The 24,573-nt window shown below is 49.2% G+C and overlaps 3 protein-coding genes and 1 long non-coding RNA gene across 11 annotated transcripts in view; 3 read left to right on the forward strand and 1 right to left on the reverse strand.

Moving 5' to 3' along the window:
- Positions 1 to 6,436, forward strand: part of ATP13A3 (ATPase 13A3) — a 55,812-nt gene extending 49,376 nt beyond the window's left edge. For 5 of the 6 annotated variants that reach the window (XM_046898496.1, XM_015291596.4, XM_046898497.1 and 2 more), the window contains 2 exons: positions 567 to 656; positions 2,166 to 6,436. In XM_046898496.1, the coding sequence (XP_046754452.1) occupies positions 567 to 656; positions 2,166 to 2,363 (288 nt within the window). In that variant the 3' untranslated portion in view covers positions 2,364 to 6,436. The remainder of the gene's footprint in view (positions 1 to 566; positions 657 to 2,165) is intronic. The other variant, XM_015291597.4, reaches the window with a different exon arrangement.
- Positions 4,357 to 11,809, forward strand: GP5 (glycoprotein V platelet). Of its 3 annotated transcripts, none has more exons than XM_046898498.1 (2): positions 4,357 to 8,564; positions 9,328 to 11,809. In XM_046898498.1, the coding sequence occupies exons 1-2, from the start codon at positions 8,507 to 8,509 to the stop codon at positions 11,280 to 11,282; spliced, it is 2,013 nt and encodes a 670-aa protein (XP_046754454.1). In that variant the 5' UTR covers positions 4,357 to 8,506; the 3' UTR covers positions 11,283 to 11,809. The 3 variants fall into 3 exon arrangements, with proteins under 3 accessions (XP_046754454.1, XP_046754456.1, XP_046754455.1); XM_046898500.1 differs by having other exon boundaries at positions 4,357 to 8,179; XM_046898499.1 differs by having other exon boundaries at positions 4,357 to 7,174.
- Positions 11,810 to 11,818: 9 nt separating this feature from the next.
- LOC124417080 lies at positions 11,819 to 16,784 on the reverse strand. Its single transcript, XR_006930836.1, has 3 exons — positions 16,743 to 16,784; positions 16,444 to 16,627; positions 11,819 to 13,833 (listed from the first exon to the last, which is right to left on the reverse strand). It is a non-coding gene; the product is annotated as an uncharacterized LOC124417080 (long non-coding RNA).
- Positions 16,785 to 19,962: 3,178 nt separating this feature from the next.
- On the forward strand, positions 19,963 to 23,889 carry LRRC15 (leucine rich repeat containing 15). Its single transcript, XM_040705650.2, has 2 exons — positions 19,963 to 20,023; positions 21,106 to 23,889. The coding sequence occupies exons 1-2, from the start codon at positions 20,020 to 20,022 to the stop codon at positions 22,800 to 22,802; spliced, it is 1,701 nt and encodes a 566-aa protein (XP_040561584.1). The 5' UTR covers positions 19,963 to 20,019; the 3' UTR covers positions 22,803 to 23,889.
- The last annotated feature ends 684 nt before the right edge of the window (positions 23,890 to 24,573 follow it).

Raw genomic sequence — 24,573 nt, forward strand, 5'->3', positions numbered from 1 at the left:
CAGCTACAGCATGAAGTATGCTATAATGTTTAGAATTGTAGGGGTTGGAAGGGACCTCTAGAGATCTAGCCCAACCGCCCTGCAAAGCAGCCCCCCTACAGCAGGCTGCACAGGTAGGCGTCAGGTGGGTCTTGAATAACTGCAGAGAAGGAGAATCCACAACCTCCCTGGGTGGCCTGTTGCAGTGCTAAGACGTTCCAATGTTTAAGATGGTTAGAGGCAAAATGGCTTCAAGCAGTAAAGTCTGTGGTGCTTCACAGGTTGTTTTTTTTCAGTGTTGAAACACATAAAGAATGTGTATTTTTGTTTGTATCAGTGCATGCAGTTTTGGTCATTACTACTTATTGATGATTTAAAGTATGTGTTCATATTCTTAAATTTCCTCTGAGCACTTCAAAAATGAAAATGTTTATCACTTAAGTACTGGCAGATAACATAAGCTCTCCATTTTGCCTGGCACTGAATTATGTCTAACACAGTATTTCAGGTTTTATTTGTAATGTGCACACTAATAACCAGTGATCATTAGTTTCTTAACTCTTCCTACTCACTGCAATGTCTCACAGAATGTCCTCCTTGATATGATCCTTTGGAAGGTTGTGTTCAATCGAGACAAACAAGGAGAATATCGCCTCACCATACCCCAGCCGCCTCAGGTTGGAGACTAGTATTTTGCTGTCTTCATTTGAGTGCATGCAGATTAACTCAGTTTTGTCTTTTTTTATGATCTATAAGTGTCTGTTGCCTTATCTTAAGCTTTAAGACTGTTCAGATTTCTCTAACTCGAATTTTAGAAGGAAAGGCTTCTGGTTTTGCATTTCTCTCCTTGTTGACACAGAACTCAGCTCTTTGTGCAAGAACTGAGAAGCAAACCCGGAGAATTGCTGTTAGGACCATTCCCACTTTATCTTCAGCTTGCTTATTAGCACATTTCATTGGCGTTGTCATAGATTAGCATGATAGGTCTGGGAGTGTCTTGATTTGCTTGGAAGCAGTGCTGCTGACTCTGAGTATAATCCAGTTCTTTATTAGTTTGTTTTAGGTTTTTAGAACAGTAATTTATAGCATGCAAAAATGGAAGAAAAAAATAGTAGATGGAAGTCCATTATTACTACTACAGATGGTTTAGTAGGCTTGAGGGGGAAAAAAAGCTTCTGCTTTTCAGGTGACCATGAGTTTTAGTCAAGTCTGCCCCTTTGTCATTAATTCACAAAGGAGATGTGTGTGAATCCTGTAAAAACTAGCTTTTCCTGTTTTAAGCCTCTGACTTACTGCTTTTAGCTGGTTGTACTTACTAAGAATTGGTGGTTTATTTTCAGCATTAAATTTTATTTAAAGAATTAACTTCAGTAGTATGTTTGCCCTTCTGGGGCTCTTTAAGAGCAAATTGCTGCGTGCTCACTGAAGAACGGAGGTTGTGCCTTCAGACTCAGATTCAGTTCACCAATTTGTAGTCATTGAGAGCCTGAAGAAAACCATCTAGAATATATCTCCGTAGAGAAGTCATCCATACAGACTCTAGATGCTGAGAAGTGAGAGGAATTGAGCCTTGAGAATGTGGAATAGTGTTTCTTTTTTCCAGCTACTTAAGTTATGCATATTTAGGACTAGGAGGTGAAAAACAGGACAGAAAACTTAAGTTCAGTAATCTGTGTCTGTTTCTGCAGCTATTTTACCTGTTTGTAGGACTTTTTTCCTACTACTGAATGCACTGTTAGGTCTCACAGTATCAGCAAGTTAAATTCTGCCTCTTGTGGCTGGCTGGATGCCTTCAATTAAACAAATAATTGTCAAAAAGTGTGTGGAGAATCTTTAGTAATTTTACTAAATTTGATAGACAGTGCTCTTATTCTTCAATGGTGACATCATTAAATAGTTACTGTCATACTCATGTTTATTAAAACTGTTATGAAATATGCATGAAAGCTGCTGTGGACCTTAAATGTTACTATAATGTAGAACAGTTGTTTTTTCTTTCTGTGCTTACCATGTCATTGCTACTGTAGTGTAGAAGAGATGACTTGACAGAAGAGCTTCTGTTGTATGCTTTCTAGGTCTAGCAATGACACAGTAAATTCACAGCTTTCTGTTTAGTGATCTACTGCATTGTTACATTGATTTTTTTGGTGTGGTATTCTAATTTTAAAATCTTTTCACTTCTGCAGGAGACTGTGGATCGTTGTGGAGTCTGTTTCCTTTCTTACCTGTTTGGTTATAGAGAGAAGACACCAAAAGCCAAGTATATGCATCTAGCTCAGGAACTGCTGGTTGATCCAGAATGGCCACCAAAACCCAGAACGACAACAGAAGCTAAAGTACCATCCCAAGAAAATGGCTCCTATCAAATCATCACTTTAACATAACAGTGGATCTTAATGGCATGTGTCTTTAGTAGAGTTGAGAAGAATGTAACTTTTAGGCTTTATTTGAAATTGCAGTATCCTAAGCATTAAGTTCTAGTGCCGATTTTTCCAGCTGTTTCATCTCTCTGAATACAAAGTTCAGAGCCAGACATCTTATGGCTGTACATTTTAAAAATGTAGGCTACCTTAGGCAGAACAAAAATGATTGTTTCCTTCCACCTTCTTTCAAATTTCATTATTCCTCAATGAGATGTATTTGAAGATTTAAACTGCAGGGCAGTTCAAGAGGTTCATTTTATTTGCCTGAAGTATCTCAATCATTGTTCTGACTTCCTTACAGGGGACACGTGTTAATTGTAAGGTCTATAATGTAATGGTTTCATGATAGTACTAGGGGCATGTAATAACTTTGTCATACCCTTATTTGTTTTGTTTTCTAATATTCACTGCTGAAAAGCTTTGTGCCCCAAAGGGTACTAAAGTTTTGGTGCGCGTACCTCTAAGTTTGTCCCTGCTGGTAAGGAGTGTTTCCAGCTGTAAATGTTTGGATTTTAAGTTTAGTTCTTTAGTCTAACACAGCAGGAACTGGGGATGCTACAGAAGCAATATGCTCTGTCCTCAAGAAGAACGCATGTTGCTTTTGGGTGGGTTCATAGCTGCTTTCCTTGCTAACCCTTGAGGACTTCAGTGGACTTCAGAGAAGGAGGCACTTGGCCATACTGTCAAAGTTTTTGGAGAATCTAACACTGCTGTCTCATATTTTAGTGTCTTTAGCTATGCATTTCTCCACAGACCTTGCTTTTTCCAGTAGGTGGGCTGGATTATCACTTTGTGGACCATGTTTTATTTGTAAATCTTAAAGTAGTTTTCCTATGTATCTCGAAGTAGTAAGGCCAGAGCTGTTGCTGCAAGTGGGATGGAGTGGGAAGGAGGAATATTTTCACATGCCCATGCTTGGATTTGTGCATGTTAAGAACATATGCATTTCAAAGATGCTGCTAGTGACTTAAAGTAACTTAAGCACTATATGTAGCTGTATGAAACAAAATTAAGAGAAAACAGACGAGCTAAAATCTGTCTTGCTGCAGAACTATGAAGCTTATAATGGATATCATTAAAAAACAAAAAACAAAAAAACAACAAAAAAAAACTAAACCTTGTGTCACTAGTAATGCTGCTTAAGCACTTGGTATAGCGATGCATCGTTCTGCCATTAGGTGGTGTCAAAACACAAGACCACTAGAAAAATAGATCTGCAAGAATGTCGAAGTAGGCGTGTTTTTTTTTCTGTTGTTGTTTTTAATAATGGACAAAGTACTTATCTCCAAACCATCTTCAGCTTGCTGAACTTTCAGAAAAATCTATGGTGTCTTTGGGAAGATGATAAAAGTACTGACTTTGATCAGTCTGTCCTGGCCAGATGTAACTGACTGATTCATACTCCTTCCTGTGGGAAGGGATCTCAGATCCAGAGAAATCATAATGCTTTAGAGAAGGAACTCGTGTCCTTTAGAGGACTTATGTGAAGAATGGGAGGAGGGCCCTGAATATCCCTGACTGGCTGGCATAAGTTTGAATTGTGTGTATTCTGATTTGATTTTTAAAAATTCTTGTGGAGATGATTTCAGAATTATTCTAATAAATGGATTTTTTTTATTCAGGTTGTGCCTGGTTTCCCCATGCTGTGCTGTAGGGCAGTGTAGGCAGCATCTCCCCACTGCTCACGTTACGGTTTCTGCAGCGTTGAATATACTGTGCCAATGGGGAATTTAAAGTGGTTCTAAATGGTTTGGAAGACTTTTGCTGGAACTTGGGGGGTTTAAGTTATTAGCACTTAGAGCTCATAAATAGTATGGGTATGTGCTATCCTCCAGTCCAGCTGTCAACTCTTTTCCTGATATTTTTGTTTGGTTTTGGGGGTGGTATAAGAATAAGGGGGAAGTGGTTTTCTTAGCGTTCATTCAACAGAGCGATGTAAAAGTCTTATTTTCCTGACTTCTCAGTGTCATAAACATCAGACAACATTGGTAGCTTTGAGGGCCCTGAGATCATGGACGCGGATAAACTCATTAATCATGAACTTGAGTAGGTTGGCCAATTTTTGTCAGCGCTGATTTTATGAAACCTTTGTAGCATGGAGTAATCGTTGAAGAATAATTCTAAGCTGCGTAAGTAATATTCAAATTTAAAGAAATCTGTTTTAGCTTACAGCTGTTGAGAAGCTCTGCATCTTGGACCTGGGAGCCCTTAAACTCATAAGCTTCTGTGCTCCATTTCCTTGATCATTTTGGATTGGTTTTTCCATCAGAAGTGAAAGAATAAGAAGTCTTTCCCTTTGATATGCTTTCGCTTAATGCTTTCTCTGATCTGCTGATTTCTCTCAGTTTATTTGGTTTATGAAGCTAATATTTCAATCATTATTCTAATTTATTGGATGTACGTAGGGAGTGAGGAGGGAATGACTTATTCTTGTTTCCAGAGAACATGCTAGGGAGCTCTTAATAATAAAACCAAAATTGCCATGCGTTCTCTATTTAACTGAGTGGTTAATGGGTCACCAACCTTGAACGTTTTGCAAATGGAGGCTAGTTTCTTCAAGGTATGCATTCAGAATCTGTAAATGTTCTTGAGGTTGCATGCTTGAGCTCTGACCTATTTGCTTCTGCCATCTAGTCAAGGAGAAAAAATCAGCCTTTCCTAGAACTTCTCTTGTTGTAACGTCAGCCACAAAATAAGCTTTTGCATCCTCTACAATTACTGGGATCGATGCCTTTCTGCCCAAGAGCTGAATTTGGCCACCTATAATTTTTCTCATTTTGAGCAGTTTAGTTTTTCTGGTTTTCAGAAACGCAAGCGACTGCTCTGAAGTGAAATGAAGTAAAAGGAAATATCTCTTCTAGTGTTCATCTTGGAAGTCTGAATTTGGGCGCACAGACCAATGTAGTGAGCTCCAGTAGATATTTAGTAGACATTTTCTTCCTGCTGTATATTTGGGCCTTCTGTTGAGGAGTTTGATTTATTATTAAATTATTTGTGTATGCAGACTTTAATCTGTACGTATTTTACGTTGATGTATTAGGATTTGTAAATAAACTGATTTTTAAATATTATTTATACACATACTTAAAGGACTGGTTTACCCAGCCGAGCAATTGCTAAGTAATAAATGTTACTTCTTAGTAATAAATCACCAGATCATTAAATTGTATATCCCTCAGGGTTATTTTTAAAGGTTTTTTTCCTTCCCTTTTTCACTTAATTAGCAGTAACTGGTTTCACATAATATAGAGCTAAATCTACTGTAGAAAGAAAATGCTGCGAACAAGGCTTGAGTAGAAGCAGCTCAGACACCCACAGAACTGGCTGTCCACATTCATTGTAACTTCAAATTGGGAACTTTTACTGTTGCACTTTTAAGAAGTTGTTGAATTTTTAATTCTATTTATTTGTTTTCCTTTGTGAAGGTTGCGCTGAGCAGTCATCCCAGATTGGGTAAAATACTCCTGTACTGCTTGTGTGTATACAGTATAATCCTAAGCAGATGTGGAGTCCTATTTCTTTTTTTATGCTGCAAATGTTTACTGCTTACGTTGGTCATCATTGCAAGAGCTGAAGTCCTGTAGGATTTCTCCCATGAAATTCTGAATTGTAAACTTAGGTTTTTGTATATCTGAGGGAAAGCTGTGGGGTTTTGACAGTTTTTAAGTCTTGAATATGTTGATTTTATACAGTAAAGCTTCAGGTTTTTAGATCTATTTTCAACAAACTGCATCTTCTTTGATAATTACGTGAGCCGGAAATTACTCCGTTCATCATGAATTCCTCAATCCTAATACAGATCAAAAGAATCATCATTACAGCACTCTCCAGAAGCTCAGCTTCCTTTTCATTTTTAAATCTGAAATGATTCTGCGTCTTTGTATTTAAAATACGTATTGCTGCTCTAGAATGGTACCCTGTCAAGAGGCATACATAAATAACTGTATAATATAATTGTAAATAGTCTTGTAAATCATTTTTGTGACTGAAACTCTTTGAAAATAAAATTAAAACAAACAGATATTTTAACTCTTTTCATTAGTTTCATGAAATTCTTTTTGATTACTCATTACTTTAATGCAGGGCGTGCTGAAGAATGTAGGCTAAAGTCCTACTGATGTCCTGAGTTATCCTCTTCAGTGCCTTTATGTTCTTGAAGCTGGGAGCAGTGAAGTAAGCGTGCCGTGTGCTGACAGTGTGTGTGATGGTGCTGCTATCTGTGGTAGGGTAACAGTGATCCCACTTTCAGCCAGTGGCTTATAAAAGCCATTTAAAAGCCAGACCTAGAGGTGAGAGATTCATTCCCACCCTCTCTGTCCAAATGGTCTTCCTGGCCTTTGAAGTGTGAGAAGCATTATCTTAAAAAGACTCTTGCATGAATGTTCCTAGCTGTGAGCTCTTGCTGTTTTCACAGTCATCTTCAGAAAAACCATGCTGAAGTAAATGTATCTTTTCCATCCTGCAGCTCACCCTCAGTTTAAATGTTTATTGACAGCACATGTTATTTCCAGTTTGAAGACAAGGTGTTTCAAATGCCTGGTTAACAAAGGACTTAATTACAGAAACTTTCAATTTCAAGCAAAGATTTTGGTAACTTACAGCTTTTCTCTCTTCAGAATCTTTCAGGCTTTAGGTTTTGTTGGTGATGACTGTAGAAGACCTGAAGGAAGAACGGAAGCCAAATGGGTCAGCTCTGGTCTGCTTAGCCAAAGCACTCCTCACATTGCTTTGACTCCAATCCTGCACGAAGGTAGAAGAGCAGCCTTGTGAAGGTACATATCAATTGCAATTGATTGTTTGAAATGGCTGCGTTTATTCCTACAGAATCTGATGGATCTGTTCAGTAGACTGCTGTGAAGTGTCTGACAAGTTGGAAAGAAGTTTCAAACTGTAATTCATGTTGAAATTCAGATTTCTGACTAACCAAGTTTGTATTGTGCTTGTTTAGGTACACGTTCTACTGTCACAAGTATCTGGTGTTATTGGATTTGTTGAGTCTTCTCAACAAGATTTTCTCCTTTAGGAGTTGCATACAACCTGTGGAAACTAGTTGCTTCCACAGCTCAGTGTAGGCAGAATCTGCTCTGAAGCTTGAAAGGTTCATCTGCTGTTCACAGCAGTTAGCAGATGTGAATGAAGTACTGTTATCTAGAGGATGCATTTTGCTGGTTTACTTTCCATTTCAAGATCAGGGTCATGCGGAAGCCTGATTGCCTGCTGTGCTCCTAAGAAGCTCCTCTATAAAAAGCAGAGAAGTTTATAAGGCACTGTTCAAAACTGCTTTCTTGCAAGTTTCCAAATTACTTAGAGGATGAACAAGAAAGTTAGCAACCACGATAAACAGTAATGAATGATGGCAATTACGAGGTGAGGTAAGATTCCCAGATTGTATGGAAGCTTCTTGTTTGACATAAAAAGGACTTTGGAAGTTTGGTATCTTGAAGCTTTTTTTTCCTGGCTTACTGTGTGTGTCATTCAAAGAGGTCTGGAAAGCCCAGTGAGAGCGAGCTCTGCAGCACCACGTTGCCGGTTGATAACACTGTGTGCCATTTGCTTTCCTTCTCTAGGAAGAGATGCTAATTTTACCAGTCTTCAGTTCCCCGAACTAAACCAAGAATTCTTTTTTTAATTCTCCCTGTTACTTTTTCTTTGACGCAGCAGCTGGTTTTGACTGATAGTTTTATGCTCTTGTCAGCAGTTCAGGCACAAGAGAAGCACACGAGAATTTGAGACCACTATCCTCCCTCAGCCCTACTTACTCCTTTTTAAGTGACCAGGTTTGTACCCACATCTGTTTGTCAGGTTGGTTTGAATGAGCTTCATCCACGTCCCTTAAAAAACAAAAATAAGTTGTGGGTGTGCTGGGATGGTGTTCTCCCATCTTAGTGTTCCTAGGGGTGAAGACTGACATAGTTGCAAGCAATTCCAGTTATGTCTATGGCAATCTCAGCTGCTGCTTCTCCTGTGCTTCAGCCAGTTCCTTGATGTTCAGGTTTCTGATGCACTTGGACTTGTTGATTTCACTAAGGAAGTCAGTGTAAACTGTGAAGGGTTTCTGTTTGATTTGGTCTTTCAAATATTACCATTACAGCTACAATGGTTTAATGATTGCTTTCCTGTTCCTTTTTTGTTTGGGAACTGATGCAACTTTCAGAGTTTTGGGTATGTTTCATGCAGATCTACCTTTATTGGTACAGCCTTCCAGCTCAGGTCGTAACACTTCATTCCTTTCCCTTCATTACTGATAATACTTCTGGTAACGTAGAGTAGTGTTAAGTTGTTGAAGTGAGACTTGCTGATGATCAGAGGTTCGTTGCTGTCCTTTGTTAGATAAGCTCTTGTGTGTGTTTTTTTTTTTTTCAAAAATAGCCTGTTGCTTCTTGTGTGTTCTTGAGCTTTTCCAAGAAGCAATCGCTTCCAAGTGCTGAGAAATGGTTTTACAGAGCTGTGTGCTGTGTTGAATTTGGCCACATAATATTGCAGGAGTTGTAGGGTGCCCTTTTTACCTCCGTTATCTATTTTTGCATGCTAAAACTATACTTTTAGATAACCTACAACAAAAATATTATTGGTACAGGGCTGTCTGATCTTTTAAGACTTTCTCTGTGTAACTTAGCATGATACTTTTCAGTTCAAATAAATACATATTTTGACTGTTTAAGCAGTTTCATTGTGCTTGTCATATGCTTTAGTCATCCTTGGCTAGTACAGATATTAATAAGGAGTACTTGATTTACAGAAGAGCTTTATCTGTACTTCTCAGTGTAAGCTGGACTCCTTCGAAATATTTGCAGTCAGCAGCAATAGATTTTGGTTTTCAAGCCAAGAGAAATTTCAGATTTGATGGTATATTCTTACAGCTTTGTCTGCTATGTTACTGGCTTCCTGTGATCAAATCCTGATGCTCCCTCATCTCTTGTAACAGCTGATATTTCTGGTGCTTCGGCAAGAATGCTGGTGATTCGTTTGTCAGTGGTGATCAAGCTTTTCTTCCAGCTGGGTGCATCTGTTTGTCCTGAGAAATGTGACTGCTCTTTCAAAAATGCAATTCATTGCTCTGATCCTCACATAAAAGACCTGGAATCATTAAATCTTCCTTGCAATATGACAAAAATTCACATAACAAACACTAATGTAACATACGTGCAGGATGTTTTTTCTGGGATGGGAGAACTGCAGCATCTCATCTTGTCTTCAAACAATATCGCTCTGGTTTCACCGGCGGCATTTAAAGGCTTGAGAAGGCTGAAAGCCCTCAAACTGCTGGATAACAAACTGGTTGAACTTCCTCCCGAAGTGTTCAATGACACGGTACATCTTCAGCAACTGATCATTGAAAATAACAGGCTGAAATCCATCCAAGAGAATCTGTTTGACAGACTCGGCAGTTTGGAGGAGCTTTTCTTGAACAAAAACCAACTAAGAACACTTCCCAGTGGTGTGCTGAAGAAACTTGCCAAACTCAAAGTACTGAATTTGTCAAGAAATTCTTTGGCAGCGCTGCCTAGAAATATATTTAGTGCATTAACTAAGCTTGAGAAGCTGATGTTGTACTTTAACAGGCTCTCTTCAATAGAGTCTGGTATATTTGATAGCCTGAGGGAGCTGCTGGAACTCTTTCTGCATTCCAATGACATTCAGTCTATTGCCCCTGATGTATTTCATCACCTTCATAAACTTAGAAGCCTAACGCTGTCCAGAAACAAGCTTGAGATTTTGCCCCCTGGGCTCTTTCTGCACTTACGTGATCTGTCTAAACTGACCTTATATGGGAACCCACTGAAGTCTCTTCCAGAAGTGCTGTTTGGAGAAATGAGGAATCTTGGTAGCCTGTGGTTGTATCATACACAGCTCTCAACGATACCAGATTTTGTGTTCAGCAACTTGACGAATTTGGAGCTCCTTGTGCTGAGTTTTAATCCAGAGCTTAGTGTTCTTCCCGAGAACGCGTTCAGTGGTCTGAAAGAACTGCGGGGCCTTTCTCTGCATACAAATAATATTTCCAGCCTGCCAGAGGGCATCTTCCGGAGCCTTCAGAAACTGCAGAACGTTTCCCTTTTCAGTTCCAGGCTTCAGGCTCTTCCAAGAAGCCTCTTCCATAATCTCAAGCACCTCCAGAAAGTTTACCTCAATAGCACTAAGCTGCAGTCTCTTCCTGAAGATCTGTTTACCGCTTTACCTGAGCTGCAAGAAGTCTTCCTTGATGACAACCCTTGGAAATGCGATTGCCAAATTCTTGGCTTCCGAGAGTGGCTCCAGAAGAGCACGGAGGTGGTAAAAGAAGCACAATCTCTAATGTGTGACAGCCCGCTCTCATTAAGGAACGTTCCTCTTCTGGCTCTAACAGATCGCCACCTGCAGTGCCTGCCAACCACAGCCACTGCCTACCAGACGTTCAAGTCAACTTGTTCCCATACTTTGACCTCTCTTACCATGGAGCACTTAAAATCGTCTTGGGAGACAACTGTAACAGCAGTGTCTGACATGGCTACCAGCACACCTACATCAGCTCCAGTTGCGAGAGAGACTCCAGGTTTTACCTATTCACACATTCAAGACGTTGAAGGCTCTGGCTCTCATTTCTTAGACGTTCCAACCCAAACTTCTCCCAACGTCATAGAAACCAACAGCGTCAGAGGAACAGTTTTGACTACTCTTGCCCCGTGGGATGAATTACCTGCTTACAGGAGTACCGAGCCCCATTATAATACCAGAATTGTTTGTTGTCAGCTATTCTTGTGCCTTCACAGTTTGGTTTTAGCACTCCAGACTGTCATCATTGTGCTCAGTCTGTATGTGGTGGTTAAAACCAGGCAACTCTTGCACTCCAGAAATGTTCCTGCTCAGCCTGTAGTTCTCATAAAATTGGTAAAACAGTAGAGAATATGAGTCAAAGAAAGGATTAGAAATGTTGCTCTGAAAGCATTTTGAGCATTTGGGCAGTTTGCTTGGTTCAGATATGGCTTACAGATCTCCCCACGAAGGACCACAGCAAGGACCTTGTCTCTACAGTATAACAAAAATGGGCTTTCATATACCTCAGTGTTTGCCAAGAGCGACTGCAGTCACTGCACACTGCGATGGCACTTGGTGTACAGAACGCAGATGGAGTGCTGAAAGAAGATCCACGTCCACCTCCGCACACAGCTCTGCCCTTCGGTCAGTGCTCCACCGCCTCCCTGCGTTGGGCCGTAGCCCTGTCCTGGGCAGGGCACTGCTGGCTGCTGTGCTCACACCACTGCCATGGAAGTGGCCCCTCCGTGTGACTGGCTTGTGGGAAAGAGCTCTCCGTGGGCAGGGAAAAAATGCAAACAGCACAGGGAGGTTTACACGGGAGCACAGCTTTAACTGTTGTTTAAAGGTTGCCTGGAGTACTCCAAATATTATTATGCCTTGCAGTGCCTGCAGTGTTTTGTGTCCTTATTGAGAAAACAAATGGTATTTTTGGGAGGACGTGCTGGAAAATAGCTTTTTAAAAGGGCAGGAGGGAGAGGGGGGAGTGGAAGTGACGGGGGGGAATGGTATGATGCAAGTAGCTTTGTTTTTGGTTTCTATTCTCAGCCCCAGTGCAGGATGTGGGAGGAAGAAGGTAATGTCCATTACCATACAAAGCTGATAGAGTCTTTCTCTATCTTAGAGGAAGGTAAGATAGATGCTGGTCTGGATGTTCACTCTTGATGTATTCTGTTGTTTGGTTTTAAAACTTTGTCACGTTTCGGAAGATTCGGCTGTGTAGTAAATGCTTTCATCTCCAAATTCTGACCCTGACGTGAAAAGCATGGGACAACTTGCTACGCGTTGCAGTGTGGCTTGCAACTGGTGTGCCATGCAGGTGCCCAGGGCTCTGCAGCGTGGTGGCTGAGTGTCAGCAGGTGCCACCTCCTGTTTGCACACTGGCTGGGCAGCTGCTGGCCTTGTCCCCAGTTTCAGCATGGAACTGAGCTGTGCTTCGTTGGAGTCACCAGTGTGCAGGTGTGAGAAAGGCAGTGTCAGTATGTCGTTCTCATTACCTAGGCTTGCTCCCCGACTTCCAGCCCTTTCAAGCCTTTGATATGCAAAGGCAACTACTAGGTAATAGCGTGGCTTTTGATCTTCATACTGAAATACTTACAAATATTTTGCATGAGATGAATATTGTAGTTTGCAGGTAGCTGTCAGACGTGGGTACTCATTTGGTAGCTCTCAGTTTTTAGCCTTTATCTTAACTGTGTGACTTTGCTTGTTCTTGAAAGCTCTTCCCTTTTGCTCCGAAGCTGGGACTGGATTAATGAGCCCCCGTGTGTGGCTCCCTGAAGTCCTTTTGGAGCCTGGTTTGTTGAAGCAGGGATATTCCTGGGCAGCCTGAAGATGGTGCTTGACAGGCCTAAGGTTAACAGCATCGGCATATTGCAGCTAGTTTGTAGCTTGTCCTGTGTTGTATGCTGCTCTAGGCAATGAGAACAAAGTGCTGCTGTGGAATTCCTCTTGGAGGCTGTGAAAGAAGGCAGTGGGCCGCTGTAGAGTTAAATAACCACCATCCTGCTTCTGAGGTCTACTAAACTTCTGTGAGGCAGGCAGTAGCTAGAGCCATCTCTAAAGGAGGAGCAATGCGCGAAGCAGGCTGGATGGGATTCACGAACAGAAGCACCAGTTTATTGCAGTGTAGTTAAATGAGAAGCACAGAAACAACATGAATGCTTTACAAGTGGTGGTTCTGGGTTGTTGCTAGGACTTCCAAGGAGGCACTTAGTACAAATTTAGCTCTTGTTGGACAGTTGTACTGACCATTCTGTGTCTGCCAGATGCAGAGCTATCATGTAAGTGCCACGCACACATCTGTGTACAGCAGGCAGGGGACGAGTAAGCAGTGGGTGAGCAGGACACACTGTATGGCTTCACTGGTCCTTGTCTCCCTCGGCGTGGCACTGAGGAAATGGGCTCACACTTGAACACACACTGATTTCTAAGGAAAAGCAACAGGTTAGTTGGCATATAGCAGTAGCATTGACTTACATTTGGCTCTCTGCATGTCCAGTCTGCTGTGTGGGCACGGTGCAGAGCAGCAGGTAAGCGGCAGCTGCTATCTATTGAACCTTCCATTGGCCGCCCCAGCCCAAAACCAGGCCAGCTCTGCCTCGGCATGTCTCCCACGGCTCGCTAGCTGCAATTGCTGCTCTCTGGCACGTGGGGGCTTTGGCACGTTGCTGTGTACAGTGAGGCACAAGGAGGACGATGATCTGTCTTTGCATGCTGTCATCAGGCTTTCCCCACTCCTGAGCCAGACAGGGGAAGTGAAGTCAGCAGACAACAAAGGGCTGAAGCAACGCAGGCGTGGGATGTTTCATCCAGTCTTCCTTTTTTCCCTCGGATGGAGATGTCCTGTTTTGTTCTGCCTCTGATTCATTGCTTGTTGCCCAGTATAGCTCAGTCCTTTCTGGAAATCTCCTCTGGCCTGGAAAAATCAGAGGAAATCCTTGTTTAGATCCCATGTTTGTTCACCCTGGCAAAGGGGCTCTCCAGGTCAGCATCAAACAAACGCAGCAGGTGCCAGACAGCAGCGAGGGCTCCTCGGGAAAAGCCCACAACAAGGTTTTCCCAGCAGCAAGGGCTCCTCAGGAAAAGCACATGATAGGGTTTTCCCCAGCCCTGCTGCTGCTTCCTTACATCCCATCTAAACAGGTGGGGTGACTGATCGTGTCCTGGGCTGGAGGTGGTTGCACACAGTGTCTGCCGATGTACTACTTTTAACTCCTGCTGGGTCACTGCCTGCACCTTGCAAGCCACCAGTCCTGTGTGCTGCACCTGTGACCCTTTGTGTCCTCTGCCCTTTCCACCTCCCCCCTGCCACATGAGATAGTGGCTGTTTGAGGACCTTTGTTACCACTTGCAGCGGGGACTGACTGAGTCCCACTGAATGCAGCTTGTTTGGAAGCTTGGTGCATTACCATCATCACTGCTAACTTGGAGCACGGCTGTACCTCTCCCATCCCAGCCCTCTGGCACCCTCAGGAGCCGCATCTCACATCCTGCTCCTCCCTATCCCAGGGGCAAGGAGCAGCTGGGTGGTGGCAAACGTGCTGTGAGGCTTTGGCCACAGGATCTCCAGCAGAATGCTCTGGTGTGGGAGCACGTGTGGGAGCTGGCTGAGAGGCAGGAGCATGGGATACTCTGGATGACGTGATGGGGAGTTGGCCGTGTGTCTCCCCCAGCCCCTGGACAGCACATCTCACCCGAGGCAGCTGATTCAGCAGCTGTGATATCAGCCTGCAGCATTTCCTAGGGATTACAGGACAGGGGGGAGGGGGAGATGGAGCTAAACCCATGGCACATGGGATGGGTGCTGGGGTTGCAAATATTTACAAACTCAAAGAGACCCAGAGGCTTCACCCAAGAGATGGGCAAATGAGCTCGATTTTGCTCAACCAAAACCTGAATTTGCATCCCCTTGCTGGGTGTTCCTGAGCAGAGGAGCCCTCACACAGCCTCGTGTGGGATGGCACTGCCACAGCCCTTGCTTTGCTGCAGGGAAGGGTGATCCCAGCTGCACATGGGGATGCTGCCACCAGGTTGGACCCCCCCCTTGAGCAGTTGCTCCTGCAGGATCCCTATGTTTTGTGCCTTTGTTTCTTTTGGAAGACAGCAGCCTTCTTCCCAGGCCAGGGGAAGGGGCTGGTGTAAAGTGAGCCCCCCTCTCAGCCCTGCTCCAGCCTGTCCTGCCCCAGCTCACAGTGCCCGCACCCCACTCACACAAGTTCTTTCCGCTTCGGTTGTTGCTGCTCACAGCGGATTTGGCTGCAGTCCCTGCATTCCTTCCAGGCAAGCACTGCCCTGGGCCCAGGCCAAGACATGCTGCTATCGCTCAGAGCAGCCGGGAGCCACTGCTCTGCAGCTCTACCAACCCAGCCAGCCCCACTGGAGTTTGTGTGCAGAAATGCTGGCTTTGAGTCCTCCTCTGGAAGCAGCCCTTCCATATGCTGTCCTGGAGGGATCTGTTTCCTGGCTATACCCTCACTGCAGTGCCCATGAGTTCTCTGGAGGCAGGAACACTGCCCAGCCCCTGGGGCAGATGCAGATGGGCTGTCCATATATGCGAGCAGCCCTGGCCCTCCATGCTCAAGCTGAACTGGTTGTGGGGCTGGAGTGCCTGGCTCTGGGGAGGAGCTCTCACAAAGGGCAGGTGGGGGTTAGGGAGGCTGCAGGTGCCTCTCTAATAGGAGGGGAGGATTCAGTATTCATCCCCAAGGGCCAAGTGCACTTTCCTTCCCTCCTTGGTACACACTCCAGCCTACATGTCCTGCTGCTTGGCCCAGCTGTGCAACTCCAGGCTGGAGCACAGCAAGCAGGCATCCCTCTGAGGGCCCAGTGCTCAGCCCTCAGAATGACTTGGGTTGGGAGGGACCTTTAAGGCCAACCCAGTCCCAAACCCTGCCGTGGGCTGGTTGTCCCACCCAACCTGGCCTTGAGCAGCTCCAGGGATAGGGCACCCACAGCCTCACCACACTCTGAGTAAAATAATTTCTTCCTAATATTTAGTCTAAACCTCCCATCTTTTAGCTAAAAAACCATTCCCTCTTGTCCAATTGCTTTCAAAAGTGTAATTTTGAAAAAGTGATTCCCTTCCTGCTTATAACCTCCTCTCAAGTATTAGAAGGCTGCACTGAGATCTCCCCATAGCCGCCTCTTCTCCAGGCTGAATCCCCCCAGCTCCCTTCTCCTCTCTGCAGAGGGGAAGATGCTCCAATCCTGTGGTCATCTTCATGGCCCTCCTCTGCCTCCCTCTGGATGGCATTCCTTTCTACTGTGTCAGCTGCACCACTCACCTTGGTGCCATCAGCAAACTGGCTGAGGGCACACTCAATCCCACAGTCCAGATCTTTGAAGAGCACCAGACCCAACACAAACCCAGGAGGGGATGTTTTCTTTTCTTTTCCTATTAAAAAACCAATTCTTTTACATACCAGGTATTTTTCGATGATACTGTGCAAAAGACACAGAGGCAGGTGAGAGATGACCATTGCAACATATGTTCTTTCTCCAGTATCACCTGCAAGACATCACCCACCTGATTCAACTCCAAGTAGATATGCTGGAGCTCCAAGATGGGGATGATCAGTAAGAGAAGTTGGCTTGCATTCATACACAGGTTTTTAACGTTCTCCGTAATGCTGTTTGTGTCTCCCTTTGGGCCCCAGCCAGAAATCCATGCCTCCTGGAGCATCTCTGTATCCTTGAGTCCATCTGTAATGCTACAATGGAATGGAAAGTACCGCAACAACAGCAGAGTAGCAAAGCCTTTGGCTACAGCACATGAGAGCAAGCCCAAATAGAGCAGATGCAGAACTAAAGGAAAAAACTACTTACCTTTGGAAGGCATCAAGGAGGCAAGGATCTCAACTAAGAGATGCTCTCACCTCCACCGCCAACCTTTAAATGAGGTCTGGGAAGGGGTGCACCCTGGCTCCACCCCTTCCAATCACTCAGGTACATTGCATGCAGCTGAGCCCCCTGTGTTGGCCCTGCCTTCCCACCAGGTGCTCAATCACTGCTTCAGGCCATGACTCAGCATTTCTGCTACACCGTCAGTTTAGCTTTCTCCTCCGTGGACTTTTCCAGCTTTACTTTAAGCTCATGCAGCTTAGCTTGGCAGTAACCTGTGTGTTTTTTGTTCCAGCACCTCCTGTTCCTGCTGGCTTTAGGCAACAGCTCTGGTGCCCAGTTTCTTCCACCTTGCACCCAAGCAAATCCTACTCTGCAGAAATATTCTTCAGCCCCACTGCTCTTCTCCTGCTCCTTTATATCATCCTGCTCCTGTGTGTTGAGGACCTGCAGTCCTCTGCCTCAAGAGAGCATCCCTCCTGGCACAATGCACTGTTATCAGGGCTGCTGTCTGGATGAGACAAGAGGAAATGGTTTCAAACTAAAAGAGGGGAGGTTTAGACTAGGTGTAAAGAAGCAGCTGTTTACACTAAGGGTGGTGAGGCACTGGCACAGGTTGCCCAGAGAGGCAGCGGGTGCCCCATCCCTGGAGACACCCAAGGTCAGGCTGGACGGGGCTCTGAGCACCTGATGGAGCTGTGGGTGTCCCTGTTCAGTGCAGGGAGTTGGACCAGATGGCACTTAAGTGTCCTTTCCAACTCAAATGGTTCTATGGTTCTGTGACCTCTACTTCTCTCCACCCTGCTCCCCCTTCCTTCACACAGCTGGGTTTGGCCCCACTCCCTGAGGCCCTGGGGGCAGATGGGCACTTCTCAGAGCAGGGAGGGCAGTTTGCAGGAGTCAGAAATAGCTGGGGCTGTCCCAGCCCTGCCCTGTAGAGAGCAGGGAGTGTGGAGGTGTCCACTCCCTCCACCAAATGCACCTCAGAGCAGGAGGTTCCTGTGGGTTCTGCTTGTCAGGAGCACACACCTGCATCCCTATGCAGCCCAGGGGGACCCCAGGGCTGGGGATGCACAGTGGTGCTGTGTGGGTGAGCACCGTGCACTCAGCTGGTAGGCAAATGAGTAATGCTCTCCTCCAGCCAAGCCCATGAGCTGCTAAGTTTAGCAGTGATTTGTATTTTTCCAAGCTGTCTCGAGTCCCTTGGTGATTCAGAGCTGCCCAGCTTTGCTGCACCAGCAGCCCCAGCTGTGTGAATGTATTGGGATGGGGCCAGCACGGATGCAGCCGGGACCATCCCAGTTCTGGGCTGTGAGGCAAAACATGGTGACACCACCTTGTTGAGACTTGGGGATACCAGGGGGTAAGCACCCCTTCCCTGCCTGCCTCTGCTCCCTTCCCTTGCCTGTAGCCAGGGGGTGCACAGCGATGCCAGCCCTTGCCCACGCTGTCCCTGCAGGAATGCCCTAGGGCAGGTCCCTGTGCACCATGCCCTGCAGCACCCTTCCTGCCAGAAGGGTTTGGGGGGGTACGGTCACATTCTGCCCCAGCCCCACGTGCTGCATCTGCCCCTGCTGGGGCTGCGCTGCTTGGAAGGTGCTGAGTGTGACATTCCTCTGTCCGCCCGGGTCCGGAGCGGTGCTTTTCCAGCCGCACTGGGTTTTGGTTTCTATGTGCCTTGCTGAAAGCCGTGTGCCTGGAGGGTGATTCACAGCGGGCAGCAGTCCAGTAGTGCTAGCAGTGGGCAGCCAGAGCCGGCAGACAGGGGGTGATAAGGCCGGGCCAACCCCGCTCTGTACCAGGGTGCAGGGCAGCTCCCAGCCTCACGCATCACTCATGGAAGCAGGGAGTTTATTTTGGGAATGGCATCTCTGGGAAAATCTGCTGCATCAACGGCATGTGAAGTAAAGCAGTTGGGGACAGTGTTTTCAAAAGGCCTATTTTCCATCCCAGCTTTTCTCCTGGGCGCGGGCCGCAGAGCAGCAGGGGATGCTGTGAGGGCAGAGCCAGGTTTGGTGCTCCCCCTGGCATGGAGGGGACCCGCAACCCCCGGCACGTCCCACAGCAGCCGGGCCCCACGCTCACCCCCTGGGAACACCCGCTGGATGTGATGTGGCAGTGGCTGCCGGAAAGGTCTCTCCCACACTCTTCCCACAGTCCAAGTCCGGCTGCAAACTGCCCTCTCCGTCTCTGCAGCCTGCAAGGTCCCCTCCCCCTGAGTGCCACCAGCCCTGCCTGCATGGCACGCTGCACAGAGTGGCAGAGAACAAGGGACGCTGCACCCAGCACCCGTGCTGTGCTGAGGAGCGCGTTCAGAGGCAATGCTGTGCTGTTCCCATCCTGGGCAGCTCATTAGGGTGTCTGGGACCTGAGCTGCTGTGGAAACGTGGGTGGGCTGAGCCGGGATTAGAGGCAGCTGGGAAGTCCCGCTGCCCCGTGGTTAGCACAGGGCTGCTGCTGGCTCAGAACAAGGCGCCACACGTGTTGGTTTTCCCATAGTGATATCTCTCAAAGCTCTGCTCGTGGCTGCTGCTGGACCAGGCTGCCTGGGAGAGGGGCGTGGGGCAGGCCAGGTGAGTGGTGGGGCCAAAGGAAGGGCAGGGATGCGTGTAGGGCTTTGTGCCCTTCTCCCCATTCTCCGTGGTGCTGGGCTCCATCACCGTGGGCTCAGAGGGGCTGTGCCTGTGGGCACCAATCCCCACTGGCCAAGGCCTCATGGGTGGGTGATGCTGGAGGACCTCGAAGCTCTGCAGCGTCCAGAAGCACAACACGCCCCTGCCTGCTGTGGCTGAAGAGCCTCTGCATATTGCTGTGGGAGGGCTGCGCACAGCTGCAGGTCCTAGAGGGGCTGCAGTGGGTGAGGTGGGTGCTGTGATGCACGAGGTGATGGTGGCAGCAGCGGGGCAGGATGGTGCCCCAGTGAGTCACGGTCCCTGGCTGTGTGCTGGGGGCTGCAGGGCTGAGCTGCACGCAGTGTGCTGGCTGACGTGCACAGCGTGTTCTCAGGGCCGACTGCTTGTCTTCAAGTGAGAGGGTTCGCAAGTGAGAAACCAGCCACTCCATCTCCGAGTCAATCACTCTGTTTGCTGAGGAAGTGCAAGCTGGAAGCCGCTCTGCTGCAGTGATTTCCGTAACCCCGCCGCTGCCCCTGTGCTGATTCATTGATTTGGACGGGTTATATACTGGGAGGGGAAGCGTGAACCGCACTCGGCGCTCCTGCCAGCACGGAGCTGTGCTCTCTCAGCGCTCGCGGCTGCAGGACATGGGTAAGTCTCCCTTCTGCTGTAACCCCCCCCAGCGCGGCCTTGAAGCCCCCGGGGACCCCCAGAGCATCACCGAGGGGTGGGAGTGTGGCTGGGTGGTGTGCACACTGAGCACCTCTTGGTGACTTGGAGGTGTTTATCCTCCAAGGGTTCTTCAACAAACTGAGTTAGGTGGGCAAAGTTTCTTAAATGATAACCCCTAAAGAATGTGAAAGGGGGGACAGAAGTTTAGGGGGGCTGAGGTTAGAATTGCTTGGATGCTGAGGGGTTGGATGTTCATCCCCTCGGTCTGCAAGTTTTTGTCCCTAAAAAGAGAAAGGGAAGTAAATTGCTTTCAGCTGTCTTTCCTGAACTGCCCTCCAGTTGGATGCTCCGTGAGCTCACTTACAGGGAGTGACATGAGCTGTGCTTTTGATGTGCAAAGCATTTGGTGGAGTTTATAAGCTGCTTGCTATAAACAAAACTGTTCTGGGATGCAGATTGTTTCCATATGTGAGCCATAAGCTGTGCTGGTTGCAGAGGGCTTCTCCCTCCTCTCCAGCAACAGGCGCTTCCCTGCACTCCTGTGTGCTCCCAGCCGTGCCCGGCTGAGCCCTGCTTTGTGCCTGGGAAGCGCAGTTTCCTCCTGTCGTGTGCCACTGGGAGCTGCCAGCCGGGCACAAACTGCTGCTGTACCCGTGGGTGGGCTTCCAGGGTAGGAGGGAGGGGAGAATGTCCTTGGTGTGTGCAGATAGATGATGGCATAGCAAAGCCCTTTTCCTCCAGTAGCTCTTGTGGCAGCCCTGGGCTCTTCTGGTGCCGGTGACTGCTGGTTTGGGGCTCTCCACCTTTTGGGGATGCTGGCAGGCTAGCAGCACCAGGACCAGCTCACCGAGCTCACGGCAAAACAGGAAACCACGCTCTCAGCTGCTGGAGGAGCGGAGCACGCCAGGGATGCCACTAATAGCTGTGGTGTGGCAATGAGGCGCCGCAGCCGGCTCTGTCCTGCCTGGCCCAGAACTCCTGGGGAGGAGCGTGTCTGGCCCTGGGAAGGCAGCACCCATCTCAGGATGGGCTCTGAGCCCCCTCCTTTCTTTTCATCGCAGGCCCCATGGAGCAGGGAGGTTGGTGGCTGCTGCTGCTACTGCTGGGCTTCCACCCGGCCCGCGGGCAGTGCCCGGAGCAGTGCCAGTGCGTCCGCACTGCCCAGGTGGAGTGCTCCGGCGCCAGCATCACCGCTGTCCCCAGCCCCATCCCCACCAATGCGGTGACCCTGCAGATCGTCAACACGCGCATCACCGAGCTGGGCGAGGCATCCTTCGGCAACGCCTCCCTGCTCATTGGGCTGCGCATCGAGAAGAACGACCTGCGGCGCGTCAGCCCCGATGCCTTCCAGCACCTGCCCGACCTGCGCTACCTCAGCCTGGCCAGCAACAAGCTGCAGGAGCTCCCTGTGCAGGTCTTTCAGCCCCTGGGCAAGCTGGAGTCGCTGCTCCTCTCCAGCAACCAGCTGCTCCGCGTGGAGCCCGACCACTTCGCCCACCTGAGCAACCTGAAGGAGCTGCAGCTGCACGGGAACAACCTGCGGGAGCTGACGGAGGGGCTGTTTGACCAGCTCGCCAGCCTCACCAAGCTCAACCTGGCCCGCAACAACCTCGACCGCCTGCCGCCCCGTGCCTTCGAGCGGCTGCCTCAGCTGCAGGTGCTGCGGCTCTATGAGAACCGGCTGCGGCACATCCCGGCGGGCGCCTTTGACACACTGCCCGAGCTGCAGGAGCTGGGCCTGCACCAGAACCAGCTGGAGACGCTGTCCCCGGAGCTCTTTGTGCACAACGGGAACCTGCAGAAGCTCTACCTCTCCAACAACCTCCTCACTGCCCTGCCCGCCGGCATCTTCCTGCCTCTGCGTGCCCTCTCCAAGATCACCCTGCACGTCAACCGCCTTCGCGACATCTCCCCGGCCGCCTTCGGCCCCATGCCCAACCTGCGGGAGCTGTGGCTCTATGAGAACGAGCTGGCCGCTCTCCCCGCTGCCGTCTTCAGCAACCTCACCCAGCTGCAGCTCCTGGTGCTCAGCAAGAACCAGCTCCGATCGCTGGCTCCGGGGGCTTTCCGGGGGCTGGGTGAGCTGCTGGAGCTCTCGCTGCACTCCAACGCCCTGCGCTGGCTGGATGCTGGGGTGCTGGGGGGAATGCCCAAGCTGCAGAACATCTCCCTGCAGAACAACCGCCTGCAGACGCTGCCCCGCGGCCTCTTCGCTGCCACTCCGAGGCTGCAGCACATCCAGCTGCACGTCAACACCTTGGAGAACCTGCCCAACGGCATCTTCTCCCCGCTGGCCGCCGTGCGGGAGGTGAAGCTGCACAACAACTCGTGGCGGTGTGACCATGACATCCTGCCCCTGCGCGCCTGGCTGGAGGCCAACCCCAGCAAGGTGGGTGAGACCCCCCCGGTGTGCGCCCAGCCGGCCCCGCTGCGGGGAACACCCATTGCCGGGCTGTGGCAGGACCAGCTACCCACTGCCTGGCCCAGCAGCCCGCTGCCTGCACTCCCCTCCCAGGAAGCATTGCCGTCGGGGCCCCCCACCACGCTGCTGGCGACCCCCGTGTCTCAGGAGGAGGAAGAGGAGGAGGAAGGCAGGGGGTGGTGGGGGCTGACGCGCACGCAGAGCGCGGTGGTGGGGGCCGTCATCGTGCTGGTGTGCGTGGCCCTGCTCTGTGCCCTCGTGGCACTGGTGGTGTATGGCTGTAGAAAGAAGAGCCACGTGGTGCTGATGAGGATGAAAGCACCCAATGAAGCCTGATCCCCCATGAGCCCCGGGGGCAGCGGTGCCGCTGAGGGACCCAGAGCTGGATGGACAGCATCACTCCATGTGCCATGTCCCCCGTGCTGCTCTGCAAGCAGGGTGTCGACCACGGGTGCCCCCCTGGTTACCCCGTCCCCAGCCCCTCCTGCCTCCGTGCTCAATCCCTTCCTGGGGCCAGCAGCCAGAGTACAGGGTGCCGAGTAGCAGAGCAGGGAGCGGCAGCCTGGCCACAGAGCGCTGGGACTCCCCCTCCCTCACCTCACATTATCCCCTCGAGCCGCCCCCAGCCCCAGGCCCTCAGCCACAGCCTGTGCTGAGGTGTGAAGCCATCACACAGGGCCAGGATCTAAGCACACGCCCTCATCCCAAGCAGGGCTGTGTGTGCCTTTGTAGCTCAGCCCTGCAGGGCTGGGCTGCCTCTGCTTGGCTCTGAGCCTGGTGTGCTCCATGGTGGCACACCCCAGTGACTTGGCCGCGTCCACGCTGCCCTCCCTGCCTGCAGGCAGCACGGCGAGAGCGGAACATCTTCCTCTGCCTCCAGCAGAGTCCTTGTCCTCACACGCCTGTGTTTCCCATGCCAGCAGCACTGCGGGACTGCGTGTGCCCTGGGCACCCACCAACTGCAGCCCTGCCCAGCACAGCCGCACCCTCTCCTCTCCCTGTTCCCAGCCCCGAAAGTGCCCACTCTGTGCCTGCTCCTACTGCCTGTTCCCAGCCTGAATGCTGCTGGTGGCATAGGAAAGACGGGGAAAGCCCTGCTCTGCAAGGTCCGGCTGTGGGCAGGTGGGACTGCGCTGCCCCAGCAGCTGCTGTGCCTCATCCAGCCAGCAAGGCACGGCCACAGCTCCATGTGTGCCACTGGGCCGTATGGGGTACGATACTATGGGACAAGAGTTTCAATGGGTGGTGCTGCTTGTGGTGCCCCAGGAGCCAGTGCTGGCACAAGCGAAAATGCAGTTGTGTGTATGTGATGGGATGGATGCTCTTCTGGGCTGAGACCTGTGCAACAACTGCAAACAGGACTGTGCCTCGGGGCTGTTTGGTACCGCTCTGTGACCATTAAAGCACGGTTGTCCAAATCCAAGAGCTGTTTCTTTGCTTCTCTGTGGTGAGAGGTACCCTCGGTATGAGCCAGCAGGGAGAGGAGCTTTGATTTGTTGCCTCTCTCAAGTGATTCCTTCATGGTGAGAATAAGCCCATGCAGGCTGCTGGAACAAGGTGAGTGTGTCGTGGCTGCACAAGCCAGCTGGGCTGGGGTGAGGGAGGGCTTAGCCATTCCACAGCATGATGGCTCTTGGAGGGCTCACTGTGACCTTTGCAAGCTTCCTGACAGCAATGCTGAGAGCCTTGCAGCCCTCTGCACAGAGCAGGGCTTCCAAGAGTGCCTTCACTGGTGGCCCTGCCCTCCAAACCATACCATGATGGCCCCAAGATGTTCCCCTTCACCGGGGTGTTGTTATGTTTGGCTGTGCCGTGCCAGTCCCCTCTCCTGGGCAAGGAACTCTTGCCAGTCTCATGCCTCAATGAGACCAATAGAGCCCAAGGACACTCCTGTTGGGCTGCTGCATGCAGGCACGCTGTGTTTGGTGTGGGCCCGGTGCCACCACCCTAGGGCATGGCTGGGGCCACAGTCATGATTCCCCACTGGGATGCCTGCTTGTGGCTGCTGCCCTGAACCCCATGTGCATTCACCTCTGCTCCCTGGGGCTGGGCTGTTTTTTGGAGTGCTCCAAGGACACGGGTTGTTGTTGCTGATAAGCAGAAAGGG

The sequence above is a fragment of the Gallus gallus genome, chromosome 9, assembly GCF_016699485.2.
Source record: "Gallus gallus isolate bGalGal1 chromosome 9, bGalGal1.mat.broiler.GRCg7b, whole genome shotgun sequence".
NCBI lineage: Eukaryota > Metazoa > Chordata > Aves > Galliformes > Phasianidae > Gallus > Gallus gallus.